This window comes from Muntiacus reevesi, chromosome 2, assembly GCF_963930625.1.
Source record: "Muntiacus reevesi chromosome 2, mMunRee1.1, whole genome shotgun sequence".
NCBI lineage: Eukaryota > Metazoa > Chordata > Mammalia > Artiodactyla > Cervidae > Muntiacus > Muntiacus reevesi.
Genome location: NC_089250.1, coordinates 177,410,739 through 177,435,260, shown reverse-complemented (window position 1 = coordinate 177,435,260; position 24,522 = coordinate 177,410,739). Strand labels below are relative to the sequence as shown.

The following is a 24,522-nucleotide window of genomic DNA, read 5'->3' as shown; positions in this document are numbered from 1 at the left end:
GAGCTCTGGGCTGAAGGTGCTGGTGGTGAAGCGGGCTGGCAGCTGGGTAAGGTGGAGGCTGACAGACTGTCGGATCCTTCCTGGAGCCTGAACTTAGATTGATGGTATCAACAGTGCATGTTAGAAGCGATTTTCTTTATTCTTTTTTAAATCAAAGATAGATAATGTAGTTTAAGGACCACATCTAAAGGTTTGCTACAAAACAGTAGTCTTTCCTTTTCACACCCTCCCCAGAGGGGTCTATTTTGAGTTCTTTGAAGTAATTCTTGGTACTTTAGACTCCACAGTATGTCTAAAACATATGCTTTTCTCTCTTACTTACCAGGTCACTAGTTTATCATAAAAGGATGTAACTCGGGATCAGCCAGAGGGAACAGACCTTAGAGGGCAGGTATGGGAAGGGGCTGGGTGCGTGGCTCTCCCCACATCTCCACGGACGGGAAGCGCTCCAGAGCCGGCCCCTTGGGGTTTCCCCGAGGCTTCAGTTCACTCGCTGGCCTCTGGTGACGGACGGCGCCTCCGCCTCTCCCCTCCCCAGGGCTCAGGTTAAAGCGCGCTCTTCCTGTTTTCTGTATTTTTGGTTCTTGCCGTCACTCGTGACACTCCCACCCTCAGTACACCTTTCCTGCTCCTTCGATACAGGCCTGCTGGTGTCTGCACTGCCCCAGCCACAGAGACGCTCACCCGGGCAGTAACAGGACCTGCCCTTCTTGCAGTTGTGGTTTCTTTCGGGATAGTAATTTACCTTGTTTTCTGTGTACTTGATAATTTAACATTGATCTCTCCATCTGTTACCTGGATCTTTCAAGACATTTCATCAGTTTTCATTTCCCTAGAGGCACAGAGCCCTCTGACCGCCACTTCTCTTTAATATTCATCTTTTATTTTCTGGATCTTGACTAAGGAGTCAAGTTTCTAACTTACTTTCTCATCTTGATGGATTTTCTAGAAACTTCTTGAGGAATATGTGGGTTGTGTATTTTTGAGCCCTTGTATCTTTGAAAATAACTTCACTGTGTACCCGGATACTTTTTGGTTGAGTCTAAAATTCCAGGATGAAAGTAACATCTCTTTGGGTTTTTAAAATAATCATTTATTTGGCTGTGCTGGGTCTTAGTTGTAGAATGCAGGATATTTTCATTGCCGCATGGAACTCTTCCTTGTGGCCTGTGTGAACTAGTTCCGTCACCAGGGATTGAAGCTGGGCCCCCTGCCCTGGGAGCACTAGGGAAGTTTTAAATGCAGGCCCTCCCCCCCCACCCCACGCAGTCGTTTCTGCCTCCGCTCTGCAGGGGGAGGCACTGTGTGTCTCCATGTCTCGCAGGGTCTGCCCGCGTCCTGGGTGGGCCTTTATCCCCGACGCTGTGCTCAGGGGGCTCCCGTCTGGAAGCTCATCTCCCCTCCCTCGGGCGTTGCTTTGGGCTCCCAGCTTTCCTGCTCTTCCGGCCCAGGAGGCCTTTTCGCTTTCCGGATTGTGGATCAGTTCTGTGGTTGCAGCACTCTTTCTGTTCCCAGGCTGTAGCCAGGAGGGTTTGAGGCTTCTCCCAGGCTTGTTTCTCTCGGGCCTTTGTCCCTCAAGTGGCTGGATGATCCGTGGCGCGGGTTTGGACACCGAAATCTGAAGGCGAACCTGCCACCTAGCACGCAGGGGGTCAGGCCAGGGCAGTGTGGCTCAAGCGGCCCAGGGTCGCCTGCCTTCCTGCCGCTGGGAGTGTACAGGGATTACATTTAGAAATGAAATTTATGCGGCATTTTAGTCGAAGTTTTTTACATGAGCTTTCACGTGTTTTCAAAAGCCAGAGTGGTATGCCCCTGACAGCTGCCAGGCCCGAGGGGTGCGGGCGTCCCCGGAGGTCAGAAGGTTCTGGGAGCCGAGCGGGAGGGGCTGAGGAACACGTGCTGCACTGATCCCAGTGCCCCTTCCGCAGCTGTCCCTCTGGCCAGCCCCACCACCCGCCTCACCCCAGGCAGAGGTGTCCGGGGCGTCTTTCCCACCTCACCAGAAGTCCCGTTCCCTCCAGCCATCTCCTTGCCCCTGTCCCTCTGTCCCCTCTCACTGTGGGTTTATGCTTTCTGAAGTCCGCTTACTGTCACTTCATGGGGTTTGCGTCGAGGGTGGGGTGCAGTCGGATGCCTGGGCCATGTGGGGCTCCAAGAAAACGGAAGGCTTCATTCGTGTTGTTTATAGTGGACAGAAAAACACATTTAAAATGTGACTGGTAAAACTATCCAGTAAACCAGACGTTCCCGGAACCGTCCCCAGGAGCGTTCAGGGATGTGCAGGCACTCGTGATGTGTACCTGCTTCGCTTTTTACCTTACGCTGAGTCGCTGGCCAACCTCCATGAGCCAGAGTATCCCCCCATGAGGACGACAGAATAAGCAGAGGGTGTGACCAGGGCCTCCTGGAGGACAGAAGACTGCTCGCCTCGCTCTCTGGTTTCATCTGGTTCAGAGCTCAGGGCTGAGCCTCACTCAGCGCCACTGAGGACAGAACCTTGAGCTGCGCCCTTGAAACTGAAACAGTCTGTGCAGCGGTAAAAGTCCAGTTTGCAGAGTACACCACGCCCTGTGTGCTGATTCAGGCTGATCTACGCGGTCCTAAGGCAGGACCCAGTCTCCAAAGCGGGGGCCCGAAGGGCAGGCGCTTACAGATCCATTAGGGTCTTAAACCCGATTCCCAGAAGCGGCAGGCCTATGGGCAAGCTCTCTGCACACCTGCCCATCACCTCAGCGCTCTCCTAGCTCCTGAGTCTGCAAATACTGTGAGCAAAAGTACTTCTCAAGTTAGTCACATAGGAGACCCTCGACCTCTGGTAGACGGGAATCTGCCTACTGGCCTCGCGGAACCCCGGCGGGGTCCACGGTCCGAGCAGCTCCCAGTTGCCCTGGTCATGCCAGGTCCACGCTGGAGCCTCCGCGGGCTGGGCAGGAAACGCAGGCGGCCCTGTCGGACACCACGTGGTCCAGGACTCTTATCAGGATGTCTGGCATGTGGTCTGTGAGCATCTTGGGGCCGATGAGTATTTTGCTGAATTCTGACTCGTGGGACCACCTCACAGTGTACCGAGCAGCAGGGTAGCAGGAGCACCTGGAGGAGATGGCCCGTGAGCCCCGCCTCCCGCGTCACCCCGTGGGCCCCGCCTCCCGCGTCACCCCGTGAGCCCCGCCTCCCGCGTCATCCCGTGGGCCCCGCCTCCCGCGTCTCCCCGTGAGCCCCGCCTCCCGCGTCACCCCACGGGCCTCCCCTTGCCGCTGACGTGTGACCACTGCGGGGCAGGGCTGTCCACACTCACCTCCCTGAGGCGCCTTCTTCCTCCAGGTGGATGATCCTGCCGGGAGGGTACAGCGGCGGGTACCTGGTGGGGGACTCGAGCGGGGACTCGCTGGAGAAGCTGTAGGCCGGGGACCAGTGCGCCAGCAGGCTGTGCTCCCCGAGGAGGGGCTGCGTCAGGTCGCCCCCGTCCAGCTCGGTGGGAAGGTCCTCGGGGCTCCCTCCGAACAGCTCGTACCAGCACCCGCGCAGCAGGATCTTGTACTGCGGGGAGACCGGGGGCGGCCCGCGTGACTCCAGAGTCCCCCTGGGACTTGGGAGCTGGCGTCTGGGGGTGGTGACCCCACAGCCACGATGCCCGGCGCTCTTGTTTCTCAATGTGGGTCTCAGCAGTGTGAAAGCCAGGGCCCAAACTCCAGGGTCTCTGGGGCAGTGATGCCATCACACTTGAACCAACGTTTAAAAACCAAATTCAAGCAGATTTGAGGGGAAAATGACCCTTACTCTTTTTAGGCAAGTCCGTAAACCAGTTTTTCCCTTAAAAACATCAGATGCTAATTTTTTTCTTTTTTAGTCTGCAGGAAGTGTAAGTGGTAATGAATGAGAAAGCTTATTTTTAAGTTTAAAATTTTCTGATTAGCAACAACAAGAAAGTCACAAAATGAAGATGTTAAAAAGTAAAAATCATCTCTAATCCCATCATCTAAATAAAACCACATTTGGTATATTTTTTTTGGTCACAGCTATGTATACTTCGTCCCCCACCCCGGCTTGAATCATATTCTGAGAGTCATTTTTAATCCTGCCCTTTAACAAAAAAAGCTCTTCAGTACATCATAGGTGGTCTTCTCTACTGGTAAACCTAAGTGTACTTGTGGCCTGAGCTAAGAGGCTCCAAATCTTTGGAGACGTGGTCAGACCAGATCAGCAGAGCTGTCTGCACGCTGGCAGGGGACAGGGCCACCCAGCCTTGACCGGTGTGGACAGCAGGCGTGCCCGGCCTGCAGCTCAGGCTGGACACTGTCAGCCTTAACCCTAACCTCAGGATCAACCTCGAGCTTAGGCAGGACAGCCCACAGCGCAGCAGGACCAGCGCCTCTTGCTCTGGCAGCCTTATTTTCTGAGCTTTGGGACGAAAGGCATCAGAATGCTGTTGGTCAGGACAAGACTAAAGATGACAAAGAGCCAATGATTCAGCCAGACAGGGATGGTTCTATCGAAGCATTTAATCTGTGCTTGCTTAGCCATCTGCCTTTCGGGCGTCTCTAAGGTCCGTGAGGGGAATGGAGGAGTTTCTAGCAGCATCAAGAGCCCTGGGCTGCAAGGCTCTGAATGAGAAGCATCCTCCAGGGGCCCTGGACAGCCGGTGGGGAGGCCCCAGGTCCCCTGAGTTACCTTGGGCTTGTTGCAGTGGGCGATCACTCGCAGGATCCTCCTCTTCAGATCTTCCAAGTTGGTCACACTCAACCTGTTGAGCAGAAGGCCAGACTCAGGCTCGGCACTTGGCCTTCCCTGCCAGCCTGAACCCAGCCGGAGCGGCCCGCATGCTCACCTGGGAATCACGTCCTTGCCCAGCACAAGGGACACGATGAAGGTCTTGGAGTATTCATAAAGGGATTTGCTGAAAGAGAAAAAAAACGCTGCTTCAGGAAGGAGGCTTCCAAGAAAAAGTGAGTTAACCGGCAAGCCAGGGAGAGATCAGTGTCCCCAGAACTCAGCTCTGTTCTCCATCCTCTAAAGGAGAGAAATGAGACTGCAGTTAGAGCAGCTTGCTGAGAAGGTCCTAGGTGTCAACACTGGGCAGATAAATAAGGTCCTTAACCCAGTGTGGTGTTGTCAACAGTCAGAGGAAGCCGGGGAAGGGTGGACGCGGACGCCTCCTGTGGGCAGGAGTGGCGCTGCGTATCAGCACCAGGGAAAACGGGCTCTTAGTGAAACGGTGCTGAGATAATGCGCTTGCTGTGAGGGGAGGAAATGAAACTGAGGCATACTGTGCACAAAACCACCAAATTAAACATCACAGACCTAAATGTGAAAGGCCAGAGTAAAAGACTTTTAAAAGATATGACAGGAGACTAGCTCTGCATCGTTAGGACAGGGATTTCTTAAGTAAGAGAGACCCAGAAATCGTAAGAGAATGACAAATCAGTGTTAAAATTAAGAACTGGTAAGCTGAAGACTTAAAGTAAAAAGCCATCAAAGAGGGAGAGTGCATGTATAACACATGCTTGCAACTGATGAACAGCTAGGTGTGCTGAATAGGTCCACAGAGCAAAAATAAGATACAGAGAAACGGACGAAAGGAACTTCATGAGAGTGGAGACGATAAATATATGGAAAGATGCAGCTTCATCATGGAAATGTGAATTAAACAATGCAACACCACTGCCCACCCATCAGGCGGGGAAGAAGTTTACATCTGACACTGCGAGGTATTGGTGAGAATGTGGAGCGGGGTGCACCCTGGTGAGGGTGTGAACAGGAGCAGCCACTACCCAGAGCCGGCACGGCCCAGTGTCCCTCACCAGCAGAACAGACGGATGGTTTGTGATACACGATGAAACGTAACGAGCATTTACACAACAACATTTTACAGGCATCAAATATGTGAAGTAAAAGGAGAAGTAACAAAGAGTATAATTCCATTGTTCTAAATTTGAAAATCATGCAAATCCAAACTATATTATGTAAAGACATGGATACAGGTGCTATAGCTGTTTTTTAAAGCAAGGGAAAGGACTTCCCTGGTGGTCCAGGGGCTGAGACTCCACGCTCCCAACACAAGGGGCCCAGGTTCAATCCCTGGTCCGCAAACTAGATCCCACATGCCACAGCTAGGGCTCAGTGCAGTCAGATAAATAAAAAAGAAAACCCAAAAACCATGGAATAACAAGCACTGCCCAGAATGTGGAGAAAAGGGTATGACTGCATGATGCTGGTGAGCATATAAGTTGGTGCAGCCACTATGGAAAACAGTATGGAGGTTTCTCAAAAAATGACCCAGCAGTTCTACGTCAAGGTATTTATCCAAAGAAAACAAAGACACTTGAAAGATACCTGCACCCCCACATTCACTGTAGCATTGTTTATAGTAGCTGAGACATGGAAACAACTGAATTATCCACTAATGGATGAATGCATAAAACAGGTAAGGTGTGTGTGTGTGTGCGCGTGTGTAAAACGGAATACTACTCAGCCATAAAAAACAATGAAATCCTTCATGTCGATGTACAGCAGAAACCAGCGCAACACTGTAGATGAGTTATCCTCCAATTAAAAATTAACAAAAGCAAAAAATTTCTGCTTTTGTTCACATCAACAGGCCTGTTACTGTAAGCAACTTTAGTGTGTATTTATAACCAGTAATGCTTATAATAAACATGTTCCACTTTGTCTTAACCTAAAAAATAAGAACAAAATCTTGCCACTTGTGGACACCATGTTTGGACCTTGACAGTATGCTCAGTGAAATGAGTCAGAGAGGAAGACAAATACTGTATGGACTCACTTAGATGTGGAAACTGGAAACACAAACCAAGCTCACACAGAGAGGAGGCTGCTGGTTGTCAGAGGCTGACAGGCACGGCAGAGGGAGGGAGCTGAGAGGTGGGTGAAATAAAAGGTGCAAACTGCTGGTTATAAAGTAACCAAGTCCCTGGGAGGTAACGCACAGCCCTGCGACTACAATTAACAATACTATCCTGCATATCTGAAAGCTGCTAAGAAAGTAAATCTTCAGTTCTCATCATAGGGAAGAAAAGATTCTGTAACTATTTACGACGACAGATGTTAACTAGACTTACTGTGATCAGCTCCCAATACATACAAACATCGAATTCTGTTGCACACTCCTAACTAATACTGTGTGTGCCAGTTCCGGCTCAAATTTAAAAAATGGGTCTCAGCATAGCATCATCTAGGAGATGACAGCCGTGATCAGAGACCCATGAAACACTGGCCCATCTTTTTTTCAACCAACGATGCTTTGACACAAACTTCTCCTGAGGATGAGAAACTGTAACTCAGTTGCAGATAAAGTACCAGCTTATCGCTTGTAAGTGAAGGAAAACGAGTACCTGAGCAGCCCCCTGGGCGGGGAGAAGGCGTAGCACCTGACCTGCGGATACGGGCTCTTGAGCATGAGGGCCAGCAGCGCCGCGGCGCCCGCGCCCAGGCTGTGCCCGACGACGACCAGCCGGTACTCCTGGGGGCGAGAGCAGAGTGGGTGACGGCCGAGAGAGCAGACGGCTGACGGCAGAGGAGGCGAAAACACAAGAGCTAGAATCTCACCGGTGCGATGCTGAACGCTTGGCTCAGAATCCCGTCGTTGACGAGTCGGCGGTAGACGTATCTGGCGGCCTGAGAAATGCCCTGCAGGTGCAGACACAGGGAGCTGTTGGTTGTCGGGCGTGGCAGGACTACACGGGCCCCCCTCTGTGACTCTGTCCCCCTGGACAGGACGGCCACCCTGGGACCAGCGGCCTCATCAACTGCCCACTGCTGCGTTCCTGGCGCTGGTGCGGAGTCCGGCGCAAAGCAGGGGCTCAAGGGGCATTTCCATCAACCAAGAGGAGCCCTCAGAAACAGCTTTCCGTGTCGGTGGATGTCTCTATGGCTTTTCCTGGAGCCGCACTGCATTTTGCTGTATGGACGTCCCACAATTTACTTTCGCCAAGTTCCCAGAGTTGGTCAGGTTTAGATTATAAACAACTGATCTTTTAAGATGATGTTAAAACAAAATTCTGAAATCACAGACAGTGACGAAGCAGCCACCGTTCCGGCAAAAGCCACACTGAAACCATCGGAAGGGAGTTCTAGGAAGGTCAGTCTTTCATTTCCAAAAATAAATCACAACTTCCTAACAAAAACAGCTGTCCACGAAACAGACTTCTTGAAAATTGAGTAGTTCCAACTGAGGAGGGACAATCTTGTAAACCAGAATAGTTTTTGGGACGCTTCCTATGTGACAGCACAGGACAGGCCTGTCCTCCATCCCTGGCAGCCTGATCCCCGACAGGATGAAGCGGGGGAGATTCCACCCGAGATGGGACTCTTCTGCTGGTGCCTCAAGCTACTGCACATTCCCGGGTCCGTGACTCTACAGCCCTGTGAGCACAGCGCAGACTCCAGCATCACCTGTGAGAAGCCAGGAGGCCTGGGCCACCAGCCAGATCTCCCTTACTCCCCCGCCTACCACGCGGTGCTATCGACTTCCGCCAGCTAGGCACCCACCAGCTGCCTGCCCTGGGTAGCCAGAGTCATGTGGCATCTGGACCACAACTTGGCTGGCGGCAGGTCTCCCTGGCACAGGCGTTATGGGTGACACGCCAAGAGGGTGTTCTGCCACACAGCCTGGACGGTGTCAGAGCCAGAACTCTTGCCCATGCCAAGAGCAGGGAACAGGTCTCACCCTCAGCCCCTGAGCAGCTGTCCTCCCAGCTGGAGGGCAGGAACTGTCGCTGGATGAAAAGGTGGAGGAGGCGGCCTCGGCTGAGAGCCAGCCAGGCCTGCAGTGTCGCAGCACGAAACCTGGGTCTGCGGCTCAAACTCTGTAAGAACAGAGCCAAGACACCAAGCCCGCCAGCCTCTGAGGCTAGCTGGCTAGCTGACAGGTCTCTGTAATAAATCTTAAATTTCTTATTTTCCTTCACGCACATCTAGTAATAATTAAACTGGACTTTCCTGTGAAATTCAGGGCCAAAAAGACAACTAAGGGTTAAAGGAAAAGGATTCACATTCCCAGGACTGGCAAGCTCCTAACTGGTGGCAGAACAAAATCCAAAAGCCTCCTCCACCCTGGATCTTCCCTGGAGTGTCCGGGCACACACACAAAAAGAAACCCCAAAACAACAGTAAGAACAACAACAGAAAACCCTGGAAGGAAACAAGCTGTGCAGACAGGACACTGGGGTTCAACTATCAGTAGCCGCACTCTGGCAATAACACGTACTTTTATAAAAATTACGCATTCTATTTAAAAAATGACTCCTACAGGAGCAATGCATTTTGGTTAAAAATCACGATGAATGTAGAATAGCAGCACAAGCCCAGCGCCCTCCACCCCGATTCCTCAGGGGTGACCGTTAGGGAACCATTCCGGATGTCCCTCCATGTGCAGCCTCGTCAGTCATCAGGAGAAAGCAAAGCGCAACCGCAGTGACACCACCTCACCCCCGACGAGGGCGACTCCATCAGAAAAGTCTCGGTGAGGACGTGGGGAAATGGGAGCCCACATGGTTTGCTGGCGGGGATGTGACATGGTGCAGCTGTGCTGGACGACAGCGTGGGGGTTCCTCCAAACCTTCCACGGAGAAACAGCAGGAGACCCAGCTACCTGGTCCCGGGTAGATCCCCCGGAACTGCGGGCAGGGACTCAGGCCGTTATCTGCACACGTGTTCACAGCCGTGTTCCTCACGGCAGCCAGAGGGAATTCCGACACGCCACCGCCTGAGTGAAGCTTGAGGACTCTATGCTCAGTGCAGTAAGACGGTCACGGAAGGACAGATATGACTCCACTTATGTGAGGAACGTAAAGCAAGCAAATTCGCAGACAGTAAAATGGGGGTTCCCAGGGGCTGGCGGCTCCCACGCCCCACCCCGCCTCCCCCCCATAGAGCACTGTCACAGTGAAACAAGAACTTGGTATTGTGACATCGCAAACTGTGGAAGGACCTGCAGGACGTGCTGAGAGTGTGAGGGGGTCTTCCTCTCAGAAGGGGCTGGGGGTCCTGCCTCTCGGAAGGGGCTGTAGGGGGTCTTCCTTTCAGGAGGGGCTGTGGGGGAGTCCTGCCTCTCAGGAGGGGCTGTGTGAGGGGGTCTGCCTGCACTGACGCTTTCTTCACCGTGAGAAAGGACTGCCTTAGTTATGGGAAGAGAAGCACTGAGATGCCCACTCTGACACTTACTCCTAAGTGTGTGGCTGCTGGCAAGTTACTCAGTCGCTGTGAACCTGCTTCTTTCTCTTAAAAACCAAAAGGAACCCCCCAGGTCTTCAGGGGAGTCGTGCCGGACGGCACTGGGCATCAGTAGCCTTCGCCACACGGAAGCGTTCAGAGAGACTTGGAGGGGAAGCCACCCGGACCCGAGAGCCCTGATGGAACGTTCCGGACCTCACGCCCCGACTCACCTTGTGTGCCCAGCAGTCCTGCACCTCACACTCCAGGTTAAGGGGCTCGCTCTCCGCAGACAGGTCCGTGAGGATGTCCTGAAACAGCGTGTGGGGAGAGGCCGTTGGCGCGGTGAGGCGGGGGCAAGTGCCAGGATGCGCCTGAGGGACCCCCGGGTGGTCGAGCCTGGACACTGGAAGGGGGACACAGTCGGGCCCGCGGGCGCCCAGAGAGGGGTGACTTTCGACTGCATGACTTCACTTACGATTCTTTCCAGCGTTGGGTGCAGAAAAAAGGGGAGGGTCACCGGGTTAGGGGCCTGGGGAGTCAAGCGGGCACTCCCCTGGGAGCTGCGGGTCCCGCCTGCCGGTGTTAACTCTCCAGCATTTCTCGGTGAGAAGGAAAAGGCTTCATCTGCTTTTCCAAAGGGCCCACCTCACACCCTGGGCCCGCCTCCCTGGGGCAGGCGCTGTCACGGAGGCCTCCCATCTGATCCCAGGAAGCTGGGTCTCCTGGCTCTGGGCCCTGAGCACCCCCCTCGCTCCGCAGCGGGCCCCGTACCTGCAGAGACATGGTCCCTCTGACGGCCACCACCACCGACTCCTTCCTGTGGTCCAGGGCCACCAAGAAGGGGAGCTCGTACACCTGGGCGCGGAGAGGACGGGCGTCAGCACAGGCGCCCTCGTCCGCCCGGCACCCGGTCCTCCGCTGGTGCACGGGCGGGGGAGACACCCGCAGGCAGTCGGTGCTGCGGACACCAGGGGACAGTGCCTGTGCCTGGGGAGCGGGCGTGCGTCGCAGCCAGCGCAACTCATCTCCCCAGGTCCCCTGGAGAGGGACTCTACTTGTTGGCGGTGTGGGGGCGTCTTAAAAGAGACCCCAGAGCAGACATGAGCCTTCTGCGGAAAACTGCCTTCTTTGAGCCCATCGGCTCTGTCACTGGTGATCACGGAGTGGCGGTCATCACTGGGGGCTCCGGGCGCCCGCACCAAGCTGGACCAAGCCTCACGGGGGATGTGAGAACACGCCCCCGGGCGCGCTCATCTCAGTAGCATGGTGTGAGATGCTCCCACACCCCAGGTGAGTCTCCAGTGCAGGAGTGTGGGAGCCTACGGGCTCAAGCACAGTACACGGGGTCCCCCAAACTGCGCTGCAATTGTGGGGGCTCCTCCTGAGCCGGGCTCCCGCAGCATGGCTGCAGCCTGGGCTCCAGAGATGGGAGAGTTCTCCAGGAGATTCTCCTGAACGGCAGGCATGAGCTACTGTGCTCCCCGAGGTTCTGGGCTCCCCGCGCTGCTGTGGACCACCCAGGGGGCCGTGAAGCTGCACAGGACAGCCCTATGGGTTCACCAACCTGCCCGGCGACTCTGAGACCCTCCCGAGTGGGAGGCCCGCTGTCTGGCATGAACTGCACAGAGCCAGACCCAGAGCCGTGAGTGACCAGCCCCCGGCACCTGTGTGGGGCACTTGCCAAGGGCAGCTCACAGTTCTTCAGCAGAAGCTGTCTGCCCCACCTCACGCTGACCCTGGGTGGGCGTTGCAGGTGCCGGGAACCCGCCGAAGCAGCACACAGTATTTGGGGGTGAGCGTGCGTCCGTGTCTCCGCACATTTTCCCAGGGGACTCGTGTGTGACCTCCCCCAGAACCTCAGAGGACCCAGGGGAAGGCACAGCCCACTCTACCTTGTCGTGGAAGCTGACGTGGATGAAGTCCCGGTGCTGCAGCCCCGTCGTCTGCAGGATGGAGCTGAAGTGGCAGTTGAGCTGATCGCCTCCGACCAGGTCGTAGTCGGTGGTCCTGCGTCTGCAGCTGGAATGGGGCAGAGGTGTTGCGGGTGCGCCCGGGAGACCCAGCCTGCCCGCCCGTCCCCCGGCAAACGCGAGGATTCCACGGACAGTGTTCACGCTCCGTTTGGCTAACCTCTAATGGCTTTTTGAAGACACTTATTCATTTATTTGGCTGCACTGGGCCTTAGCTGTGTCACGAGGGATCTTTCACTGGGGCATAGCGACTCTCTAGTTGTGGTGCCAGGGCCTGGTTGCTCCACAGCACGAGGGATCCAGTTCCCTGACCAGGGATTGAACTTGCATCCCACGCATTGCAAGGCAGATTCTCAACCCCTGGACCAGCAGGGAAGTCCTTCTAATGGCCTTCAAATGATACTTCTTGTGTACGCTTCTTAGTAGAGTCTGGAACCACAGTAATACTTCCCGTGTTCAAAAAATAAACCAAGAAGGATGGGAAGAGACCCTAACCTCACCAAGAATGGACAATCCGGCATCATCACCTGATGCGAGGTACTGAGAAGGATACATGCTCCACATGGAGCATTCCTGCCAAAAAAGTGTAACCTGAACCATTCGTGAAGAAACCACAAGACAAAGGCAGAGTGAACACCGTCTTACAATGTATGAGACTGTCCTTTTCAGAACGTAAGTATCATGAAAGATACAAAAAAATGCCTGAGGAGTTGTTCCAAACTGGAGGAGACTAAGGAGGCATGACAACTAAGTGCGACACACGATCTTGGATCGAAAGAAAACGTGGTACAGAGGGTGTTACTGGGACAATTAGAAAAACTGCAATAGCTGATGATAAATTTCCTGAATTTTACACTTGTCCTGTAATTTATGTCAGAGAGACCTTGTTCTTAAGAAATACAAGCTGAAGTAATGGGGGGGGGCATGAGGTCCAGAACTCAGTCTCTGATGGTTTTTTCTGGGGGGGGAGGTGGGGGCACGTATATTTATGGAGAGACAGTGACAGAGCACCCGGGACAGGAGTGAGCTGCAACCGGTGGCTCCAGATATAGGATGCGGGAGTCATCAGTACTGCGCGTGCAGTTCTGAAATATTTCAAAACAGGAAGAAGCTTTTAGAAAAGGGGAATGTGGTTATCTTTAGAAAATAAAGTCTGGACACCGCAGCAAGCGACCTCGGCAGGGAAGATGGAGGTCTCGGACGACCTACCAGTCCCCGCCGACGCGGCAGAGCCCCGTGAAGGGGTTCCTGTAGACGTAGAGGGGCCACCCGTAGGCGGCGGCTGCGAACTGCATGTAGTGGTGGCAGTTCTCCAACTCTGCATCCAGATCGGCCTCCTGTGGGGCAGAAGAACAGCTTCCTGTTAGAGGAACCCATTACAGAGAGGATCAACACACTGTCATCTTTCGGTTCTCATCTTACGGAGCTGGGTTACACTGTCGTGTTAGTTTCAGGCGTGCAGCGAGGTGATTCAGTTACACAGGCACGTGTACCTCCTCCTCCTCAGGTTCCTTCCCCACATAGGATGTCACAGGACACTGAGGAGCGCTCCCTGTGCTACACGGTAGGCCTTGCTGACCATCCATTTGATCTCTGGTAGAACATGCTATGATCTTAAACCTCAACTCAAATTCCTGATTCTCCCTTTCTTTCTTCAGGGGATAGACCTCTTGGAGGACTTCTGTTGGAAAAACTGATCCTTGAATACGAACAGACAGAACCCCCTCATTTTTTTGCCTGTGCTATGTGGTATGTGGGATTCTAGTTCCCTGACTAGGATTGAACCCGTGGCCCCTGCACTGGGAGCAGAGGGTTTTAACTGCTGGACGGCCAGGGGAAGTCCAGACCCCTGACTTAGAAGAATGCACAAGTTAGCAGCAAAAAGCCCTACTGACTTTGCGACACTGGTGACACAAGCCCGTGACCTCCTGCTGGGCGCACGGGCAGACACCGCGTGTAGCCGCAGGGGCTGCTGGGAGCCAGGGGCTTGAATGAGCAGCTGAGACAGACAAATGATCCTTGGGCAATTTTCTCTTTCAAAAGCACAGAAATCTGCAGCAGGAAAGCAACCATCAAACAAAGCTGAACTGCTCCCCAGGCTCAGAGAAAAGAGTGCATGCACTCTGGGAGAACCTGGTTCCATCCCAGAAGGAAGTTTTGATGTGCAGACAACAGCCAATTTCCTAAAAGAGAATGTTTGGGGGGAAAAGAAACAAATGACAGGTGGTAAACTGGCCAGGAGTCGGCTCCCCCCCACCTGAAGGCCAGCGGATGCGGAGGGGCCTCGCCACTGGCGCCAAACCACAATTGGCAAATCGACACATCAAGATGCCAATCAACTGTTCCTGAAACTTTTTTTAAAATTTACAAATAGGTATAAATGTCAAAGGGCTTACCTGGAAGGACCCGGGGGAGTGGGTGACGACCTCGGTGGGCTCCGGGGAGCTCCGGGCGTGGTCCTGCTGCTGATGGAGGAGGGCAAGGCCAGCCGCGATGTCGCTGGGCACCAGGTCCGTGTCCTGGATGGGGAACCACTGCAGCTCACCACCCGCCCAGCAGCAATGGCCACGAGTCCCCGAGAGCCCAGTTTACGCAGCTCGCGTGCACACACACACAGTCACAAGTGAACAGGTGTTTTTGAAACTACGTCCCTTTCAGGATGCCTGCATGTGAACCTCATGTTTCTTACTCTCCTGCCCTCAGACTAAACCCACTCGAGAACATAATCATATTATTGATTCCTACTCAGATTTCACTTAAGTGACAGCTATCTTTAACCTACGACACATGCCCATAAAGCGGGCAAATGTGCCGTTTGTAGTAACATACGATGCTAGTCCCGTTTACACCCTGGCTGCTCGAGATGCTGAGTCTTGTTGAGAGGGCCCACGGCAGAGGCTGACGAGTCTGGGCCCACACTCGCCGGGCAGGGCCAGGCTAAAAAGACCCCAGACTGGGAAGGCCCAGAGTCAGTCTGCGGAGCCTGGTCTGAGCCTCTCCTCCAGGCGGTGACAGGGAGCCCCCCACCTGCCCCCCTTCACCCCCAGAGGACTCGCCCTCGGGAGCTACGTTCTGTCGACAGGGAGACGGGCTCGGGACGCGCAGAACTCATCTGCCCCAAAGAAGCGTTCACGTAACAGGAGGAGGAGACCAGAGCAGACCCCGGTGGCTTACTGAAAAGTAGGTTGAGAAAAGTTCTGCCGTACTCGAAAAGGCGACGCGAGTGTGGTCGTCCCGGCCGACGCAGCAGCACAGCAGCCTGACTCGCGTCTCCCACACGCCGGTCGCCGCTGTCCTGAGGCCGCTCAGCAGCTGGCTGGACTCATGGCTGTCCAGGGGCTGGGGGCCCAGGGGGGTGCCCGGGGCCGCCTTGCCCCCCAGCGGATCGAAGACGATGAGGATGGTGAGCATGGTGGAGGCGATGATGAGCCAGCTGCAGGGCGGTGGGGGGCAGGCTGAGACCCGGGTCCTGCAGCTCCTCAGCTACACGGGGCCAGGGCGCCCTCCCGGGGGGCACCTCCTGTCTTGGGGAAGCTGGGGCTCCAACTACCGAGGAACATGGGGAGCTGGCTGGGGCAGGCAACTTGGTTCCTCGAGAAAGTTCCTTATGAGCCCACAGCCAACCAAGGCCTGGTGAAGAATGGAGCCCCCAGAGCCACAAAAGGAAAAGGGGGCTGCGTGGTGGACAGAGCCACGGCCGGACCCGGAAGCCCTTGCCCTTGACCCTTGACCGGGGTTTGCCCCCCAGGGCCCTGGGGCTCCACTCGGCAAAACCAGAGGGAGCTTCCTGCGCTCGGGCCACGCTCCAACGGCTTTCATCCACACTGCACCCAGTCGCTTCAGTCGTGCCCAACTCTTTGGGACCCCATGGATGGCAGCCCATCAGGCTCCTCTGTCCATGGGATTCATTCTCCAGGCAAGAATACTGGAGTGGGTTGCCATTTCCTCCTCCAGGGGATCTTCTCGATCCAGGGATCGAACCGGTGTCTCCTGAGTCTCCTACATAGGCAGGCAAATTCTTTACCACTAGCGCCACCTGGGAAGCCCTTCCATCCATACGTTTCAGTACTTGCAGGCTGCCCTGTGGGTGTCCGAGCATGTGTGCTCGGAAGGAAGGTGACCCGGGAAGGGCCGCCGCGGCCTCAGCTGCAGGACTTGGAAGTGCGGCGGGAGCCCCGCAGGGCAGGACTAGCTCATCCGAACGACACTTAGCTGGAAAAGGCAAATGCCTCACTCCAGCGGATCGTGCTCTGCCGCAGGTCCGCACACCATGCTCTTCTCGTCCCACTTGTAGTTTCTGCCCTGCTTTGGTCTTCGGGCTTCTTCCCTCTTGTGAGGGGCCAGAGGGCATACAGAAAAACAGGAGCTGGTAAGGAAGGGAACTAAAGCCGGAAGTGCGTGCTGGGCCATGAACCGTTCCTCGCAAGTGTCTAACTACTTCAGGAAGCCCGCACGCCAGCGGGCCACCTGCAGGGACCCCACCTGGAGAGCACCTCAGACGAGAGCCTGCAGGAGGAGACGGGACCTCACCTGACCACGACGGTCGCGATGATGCCGTTGCCCACAGTCCGGTCACACTGAACACCGTCTGCGATCCAGGCGGCCCCCAGGGATGCCCAGACCATCTCTGGCAGGAAGAGCGCCAGGCGCACGTAGAGCAGCTTGGACATGGATTTCCGCGGTCCCGGATTACAGATGGTCCCTGTAACAGAGCATGTCCACGCTGGACGCTGCCCTCCGCCGGGATGAGGCGGCTCCTTTCGGCAGAAACACAGCGGCCGCAGCACCGATCTGGGCTGGCTGCTCCCCTGCCAGTGGTGTATCTAGCTGTAACCGGGAACCACTGCCTGTCTCTCAGAGTGAGAGGCAAAGCGAGGGATGGGAGGAGGCGTGACAAAAGCCTCAGAATTATTTCTTAGGCTCATCGGGGCTTAAAAAACACTTCTGGGGGGACTTCCCTGGTGTCCAGTGGTTAAGAATCCTCCTTCCAATACCGGGGACACAGGCTCGATCCCTGGTCAGGGAACTAAGATCCCACATGCCCAGGAGCAAGTAAGCCCACACACCGCAAGAAAAGAGCCTGCTTTCAGCAACCAAGACCCAACACAGTCAAAAATAAATAAATATATATAAAAAAAATTCATTTCTGGGTTTTCTAACTATACTGACCATAAAATCATTATCCACATCGGGATATTTCTGAGAGCAAAAGGAGGCTCTATTAATAATTATGCCAGGACAGTCGACGTAAAACAGAGCTGTCACAGGCAAGCAGGGGCAAGCGGCTGGCCAGGTTCCCACGGCTGGGAAAGTCCAGGACGACCCGTCACACTGCCCGCCTGAAGCGCCTCCACCCTCAGGATGACTGGGACGCAGTCGCCGCCCCACTTCATAGATGAGGAGGCTGAGGCCCACAGGGCTCAGCAAGCACTTTCTCGACCCAGGTCTGCACGACCCAGGTGCTCTGCCTCACCAGCGCCCCGTGGGCATCACTCTTGGGAAGCCAGCAAGTGTGACCTGGAGACCACCTGCGGACGCCCACCACCGAGACACAACATTTAAAACTGCGCTTGTAAGACAAACCCAAGGATCATTAATTCTTGATGTAAAACATCAACTCTCCCCCTTCAGAAGTTGTGATAAACACCAATTTTCAACACCAAAACCACCACACGATTCAAACAAAAGCAGTAACTGAAAAAAAAAAAAAAAAAACTCTAAGATTTGAAAAATAATTTGATAAGAAAACAGCTTTTAAATTCCCAAAGCTACCTTCCACTAGAATGAATTACTGAGGGTCACATTTTAGAACATCAGACACCATCAGGCCTCACAGAGGGCACAGAGTCAGGAAGTCCTAAGGTAACTGACACGGCTGCCTCTCTCCCTGAGGGCCAATGTGTGCAGGTCTGCCGAAATCTCCCCATCTCTGGAGAGAATTATCATGCAACAACAGCCAACTGCCAGATAGAAACGGGAAGGAGGATCTGCTCACAGCCCGCCCTGGAGGCCGAGGATCCTGAAGAAGGGGCTGCTCAGACACTGCGCGCCGGGACCCAGGACTCCAGCCCCTGGCACCACTGGAGTGGGTGGAGACGGAGGCGAGGAAACAGGAGACACACATTCCGGTGAAGGGTCCAGAAAAGGCAGGAGACACCGAAAGAGCCTTTTTATGTGCATGCTTGCCTAGGAAACATCTCGCTTTTAGGTCAACCTTTATTTTCCCCTCGGGGCAGTCAGCCACTGACTGGACCTGGTGCTGCAGTGGGCATCACGAAGCCAATGCCCAGAATGGATGGTGTGACCGCATCCCCGAACGCGATGGCCTCGATGTAGTCTTGGGTGGTAACCCCGCTGCCCCTCCCGAGGCAGGGCCACGGACGCGGGAGCCGCAGAGGGCAGGCCTGGGTCACAGTCTGGGCACTCAGCACCTCAGCCTCGGCAGTGTCTCCCACCGCCTGGGAGGAGCTGGGGACTGAGGGCAAGAAGAGCAAGACTGCCTCGAGCCCAAGCCAGACTCGGCCAAGGGCAGACCTTGGCCTTCAGGGCCTTCTGACAAAACGTATTCGTGAGGGTGGTGTGTCTTTAGTTGCCAAGTCATGTCCAACTTTTTTGTGACCCCATGGACTATAGCCACCAGGCTCCTCTGTCCGTGGGATTCTCCAGGCAAGGATACTGGAGTGGGTTGTCATTTCTTCCCCAGCGGATCTTCCCAACCCAGGTATTGAACCGGCGGCTCCTGCACTGGCAGCTGGATTCCTTATCACTGAGCCGCCTGGGAAGCTCATGAGGGTGGATCTTCCCTAATTAAACATCCCACATGGTTGAAACAAGAGGGTTTCATCAGGGAGCTTTTCAAATCAAAACTAGAAACCTTATAGTTTCTACTAAGGTAATGAGCTGAAATTACACCCCTGTGTTGCTAAGAGAAATTCTGACTTCATCCGGATGGCTCACCTAACTGAAAGCCTTCCGTCATCATCTCTGTTGGCGGGATGTTATCTGACTTTAGTCATCCCATTTGCCTTTTCTTCCCCTTAACTTTATGGTATATTCTTCACTGAAACTTATGTAACATTGAAGATAGAGCACACAACGTTATTTATTGGCAATTAAACTAACATGTTTTTATAAAGTCCCGTCTTTGGTTCAGCTGTGGTATCTTTATCTACAAGCATCAGAAACTCGAACTCAGGCTGGTTTAAAAACCAGCAGGACCTGTCCTGACTCAGAGGACTGGAAACGCAGGGCAGGGCTGGCATGGGCGCCCGGCCGCGCCCTCCTGGCCCCGAGGGGAGACGGCGGCTCATTCCTGCAGCGTCTCCCCAAGGACCACAACACACTACTTCTAGATCTTTCCCAGGCGAGCAGGGGTGGACATCCTAGAACTTCCCAGGGAACTCCCCGAATTCCACTGGCCTGAACCAGGTCACATGTCCAGTCCTGAACCAACCACAGAGCCCTGAGGATCACTCCAGCAAGGGGCAGAGGGCAGGTGTCAGACACTGTGAGGAGGCGGGGGTGGTCCTGAATAAAACTGGTTCTGTTTGGAGGAGGCTGCCGGCTGGAAAAGCGATCCACCTGTGACACCCCACACCCAGCAGATGCTTGCCGAGCCCTGATGGGTGAGCTGGGCCCGGTTTGGCATCGTGCAGGTGTCTTCTCAGAGGAGGCCGGGGCACACGGTCATCCATCCCTCATGCAGTGTGAATGTGCCCTGACCAGCAAAGATCTCTGAAGGAAAACGTTTAAGGGGAAGAAAAAAAAAAAAAAAAAGCGTATCCTTAACCCACTGCAGGGCTTCCCTTGTGGCTCAGCTGGTAAAGAAAGAATTCGTCTGCAATGCGGGAGACCTGGGTTCGATCCCTGGGTTGGGAAGATCCCCTGGAGGAGAGAAAGGCCACCCACTCCAGTATTCTGGCCTGGAGAATCCCATGGACTGTACAGTCCATGGGGTCACAGAGTCGGACAGAACTGAAAAGCCTTCACTTTCACTAACCCACCATTACAGTCAGAAACCCGGCGCACTAAACAGACTGATGCGGACGGACAGGATGACACAACCTGCATGTTCCGTCTTCCAGAAAATCCGACCTCACCCAAAACCTCAAAGCAGGAAAGGCACGTCGCACACATCCCGGCTCCCTCTCTCCTTCAGCATCAGCACTGGTGCCAACCCGGACTCGGGGTCCGACTCGGAAGGCAGGACTGGGACTGCCTTCAGTCCAGACCCCACGCGTCCATGTTCTCAGAGGTAAATGAAAATACACAGACCTGTCTAGTCTACGTGCTACTGCGGGACACGCCACGCGCCGTGCTTCTGGCTCATCTGGACCCTAAGGTCTTGTTCTCATGAAACACTCTGCCGCTAACGTTTCTCTCTGTATCTCCCACCATCTCCTAAGTTTCAGTCTATGGTTCGAAAACGTCGAGACCTAGATCCCGTCACTGGGTGTATCGGCTGCTCCCTCCCAGTTCTATCACCACCAACTATGCCTGTCGGCACTCCTCAGGCAGTGAACACACCCAGAAGCACGCTGGATGGTAGCCTGCCAGGCAGCCCTGCCTCTGACTGATGAGCTCTTATTTACAGATGCATTTCTTTAGCAGCCAGCAGAGTGCTCAGCTCATCCCGCAAACCACAATAAGCGATAGGGAGGCTTTCCAACGTCTTCAGGCATTCTCAGCTAAGTGACTGTCTGCAGAAAACGGTAACAGATAGAAGAAGTTATTAAGAGATCTAACTTTTGGGACTTTCCTGGTGGCCCGGGGTAAAGAATCCGCAGGCCAGTGCAGGAGGCACAGGTTCTATCCCGGGTCTGGGAAGACCCCGCATGCCACAGAGCAGCAAACCCACACCCCAGGACCACTGGGCCTGAGCCCTAGGGCCCAGGAATCGCAATGGCTGAGTCCACGTGCTGCAACTACTGAAGCCCACGAGCCCTAGAGCCCGGCAGCGAGAGAAGTCCCTGCGATGAGAAGCCCGCGCAGCTACAGAGTTGCGGTGACATGAGAAAAGCCCTCACAGCAGCAAAGACCCTGCAAAGCCACAAAAAATAAACTATCACACACAAAAAAGAGCAGAGATGTAACTCCTACAGCTCAATAATAAAAGAACAAAGAACCCAATTTAAAATTGGGCAAAGGATCTGAACAGACGCTTCTCCAAAAATGATATGCAAATGACTACCGAGCATATGAAAAGAGGCACGATATCATTAGTCATCAAGGAAAAGGAACTCCAAACCACAGCGAGGTACCACTTCACATCCACTAAGACGGCTGTCCTCAAATGGTCAGATAATAAGTGTTGAGGAAGATGTGGAGAAAGAAAGCCTCAGGAAGTGATGGTGGGAAAGAAAAATGGTGCAGCTGCTTGGAAAACAGGCTGGCAGCTCCTCAGAAAGTTAAACAGAGTTACCATATGATCTAGCAGTACCACCCTTAGGTACACATCCAAGAGAAATAAAACATAATGGGTATGTCAAGACGAGATATGACTGTTCAAAGCAGCATTATTTGTAATAACCAAATGTCTACCAACTGACAAACGGTTAGGTAAAATGCGGTATATCCATTCCAAGCAGTATCGTTCAGCCATGAAAAGGAGAGAAGGGGACTTTCTGGTGGCCCAGTGGCTAAGACTCCGTGCTCCCACTGCAGGGGGCTCCGGGTTCCATCCCTGGTCAGGGAACTAGATCCCACATGGGACAACTAAGGATCTTAGAGTGCCACAACTAAGACCCAGCACAGCCAAATTAAACAAATATTTTAAAAAAGAAAGTGAAAGTCACTCAGTCGTTGCCGACTCTTTGCGACTCCATGGACTGTACAGTCCCTGGAATTCTCCAGGCTAGAATACTGGAGTGGGTAGCCTTTCCCTTCTCCAGGGGATCTTCCCAACCTGGGGATGGAACCCAAGTCCTCCCACATTGCAGGCGGATTCTTTACCAGCTGAGCCACCGGGGAAGGCTCTGCTTTAAAAAAAACAAAACAAAGAAAGAAAAGGTATCCATAGAAAAGCCTCGTCCTTACCTTTCATGCTGACACACACGATGGCCGACACGGTGCCTATGATAACCGCCAGGAGGACAAGGAGCACGATCAGGTAGCTGCTGAGCAGGCCGCCCCCCGGGCAGTCCAGCTTCCCTCTGTGCATGAGATACAGCATCAGAATGCCAACCCACCTGTCGAGACACAGGCAGGCTCAGACACGGAACCCTGGAGCCGCTTTGCAAAACGGCAGAAGAAAGTAAAAGCAGTTAGTATTTTCCCGAACAAGGTCAGGTTCACTTTGGAATCTTACTTGGTCAAGCATCTGCCTGCAATGCAGGAGACCGGGGTTCAATTTCTGGGTTCGAAAGATTCCCTGGAGAAGGAAATGGCAACCCACTCCAGTATTCTTGCCTGGAGAACCCCATGGACAGAGAAGCCTGGCAGCTACAGTCCATGGGGTCACAAAAGCCAGACACAACTGAGAGACTAAACTACCACCAATAAAAGATTTACTAAATCAACTAAAGAGCACAGCTCTTTTTCCTTTTTTTAAATGAATTTCATACTTTGCTGACGGCATTGTTTTTATTCTATGCCTGCTGTAATACATTTATTACTTTATTTACTTGGCCTTGCCAAAAAATTCTGGCATGCAGGATCTTTGCTCCCCAACCAGGGACTGAACCTGTGATCCTACAAGGGAAGCTTGGAGCCTTAACAGCTGCCTTACCAGCGAAGTCCCTGTAACACAGTTAAAGCCATAAGCAAGCAATTTCAATGCAAACTCCTGGGGAAAAGCCCCCATTGCGAAGCTAAAACAACAAAGTATATGCTTGTTCAGTTATCAGCAGAATTTTTACTTCTGTGTATTAACATGAAATTGACAAAAACACATCCTAACCTGCTGTGTGTAATACAAAAACAAGGGGCTGGGAAACAAGCTACGGAAAGATGCTCCGTGGTGACCACGATCAACTTGAAAGGACCAGGACTGTGGACTCCTAGGTGGATTTTGCAATTCAGTTTAGAACAATGAAAGACAGCACCAAACAGTGCAAGATGACAGTGATTCACCACTGGAGTTATTTCAGAATCAGGAAGGGAGCATCACTGGGCAAATAACCCAGTTTTAAGGGGTTCAAAGCCAGAAGGGGAACTGGACTAGATAACTGTGTGCTTTTGTCAGTTTCGTAACACTATGACTTCTTGTCCAGAAATAAAACAGGAAATGATCTTGGTAAGATGGCTCTGAAAACTACAAAAGGACTAAGAAGCAGCTCATAATATTTCACGTTCTTACGTTTCTTTCCCCTAAAGAATCGAAATACTATTTTTTTTTTAAACGTATCAGATAGTTGGTTTTTTTTTTGGCTGCGCTGGGTCTTCCTTGCTGTGCGTGGGTTTTCTCTAGTTGCAGCCAGCACGGGCTTCTCACTGCGGTGGCTTCTCGAAGGCGGAGCACGGGGCTCTAGGGCGTACAGCCTTTAGTAGCTGCAGCTTGTGAGTTCAAGAGTTGTGGTGCCTGGGCTTAGTTGCTCCGGGCATGTGCGATCTTCCATGACCAGGGACTGACCCGGTGTCCCCCGCATTACTCTTTGCTCAGACCCTTTGGGGACAGACTTCAGGCGCCCGATTCCACAGACTGGAGAGTAAGTGCCAGTCCCCCGCGGTCCTGGGATTCAGCCGCACCCGGCTCAGGAACCGCGCACGAAGGGTACTGTTGCTAACCTCGCGTCCTGCAAACACGGGATGCCGTGCGTTTCCGTGCAGAGCGCTGAAGAGCTGCAGGCGGCAGCGCCTGGCTCGGGGGGGGGGGGGGGGGGGTAGAAGATCCCGCGGCCTCCGCCTCGGCGGCCAGCGCGCCCCGGTGGTTCCAGGCGGGGCGCCCAAGCCCCACAGTCCCGGCGTCCGGGCGGCGGGCCCGCCCCGTGACCCCGGGCACGGCCTGCCGCCTGTAAACGGGGACAGCGGAGGCACCCACGTCCCCGGGCGGCGGAGGGGGCTAGGGACGCGAGCGCGAGGCAGACGACACCCTCCTCGCCCGCGGCCGGCCCGGGCCCGCTCCCTCCCGCGCCCCGGCCGCGCGCCCTCACCACAGCACTCGCACCAACAGCTCGAAGACCCCCGGGAAAACCAAGTCGTCGCTGGCGATGGCCCAGCGCCGGCCGAACAGCACCATCCCCGGCATGGCGGACGGAGGCCCCGCGGCCCGTGGCGCCCGCAGCCGCCCGGAGCCCGGCGCCCGGCGCCCTCTCGTCTCCGCCGCCGCCCCGAGACTCCGCGCAGGCGCACGCGGGGGGCCGGGCCCGGCGCACGCGCACTGAGCCCCGCGCCGGCGCCGCTGGGCCTCTGCCCCTGCGCAGATGCGCGGCCCGGGACGCAGGTG

General features: G+C 54.3%; 1 protein-coding gene across 3 annotated transcripts; it reads right to left on the bottom strand.

The window, feature by feature from the left end:
- Positions 1 to 120: 120 nt before the first annotated feature.
- On the bottom strand, positions 121 to 24,419 carry DAGLB (diacylglycerol lipase beta). Of its 3 annotated transcripts, none has more exons than XM_065923761.1 (15): positions 24,230 to 24,419; positions 22,176 to 22,327; positions 16,671 to 16,842; positions 15,315 to 15,573; positions 14,537 to 14,659; positions 13,350 to 13,477; positions 12,063 to 12,189; positions 10,942 to 11,025; positions 10,401 to 10,478; positions 7,564 to 7,644; positions 7,350 to 7,477; positions 4,826 to 4,894; positions 4,669 to 4,741; positions 3,296 to 3,537; positions 121 to 3,090 (listed from the first exon to the last, which is right to left on the bottom strand). In XM_065923761.1, the coding sequence occupies exons 1-15, from the start codon at positions 24,322 to 24,324 to the stop codon at positions 2,892 to 2,894; spliced, it is 2,010 nt and encodes a 669-aa protein (XP_065779833.1). In that variant the 5' UTR covers positions 24,325 to 24,419; the 3' UTR covers positions 121 to 2,891. The 3 variants fall into 3 exon arrangements, with proteins under 3 accessions (XP_065779833.1, XP_065779834.1, XP_065779835.1); XM_065923762.1 differs by having other exon boundaries at positions 22,176 to 22,291; positions 24,230 to 24,368; XM_065923763.1 differs by lacking the exons at positions 13,350 to 13,477; positions 15,315 to 15,573.
- Positions 24,420 to 24,522: the final 103 nt, after the last annotated feature.

Excerpts from the sequence above, each read along its gene's own strand:
- DAGLB (XM_065923761.1), bottom strand. The coding sequence starts at position 24,324 with ATGCCGGGGATGGTGCTGTTCGGCCGGCGCTGGGCCATCGCCAGCGAC. Across the intron at positions 10,479-10,941 it reads GAGGGACCATGTCTCTGCAG|GACATCCTCACGGACCTGTC; the intron begins GTACGGGGCCCG and ends ACGCTGTTTCAG. Across the intron at positions 3,538-4,668 it reads CCCACTGCAACAAGCCCAAG|TACAAGATCCTGCTGCGCGG; the intron begins GTAACTCAGGGG and ends GTCTCCCCGCAG.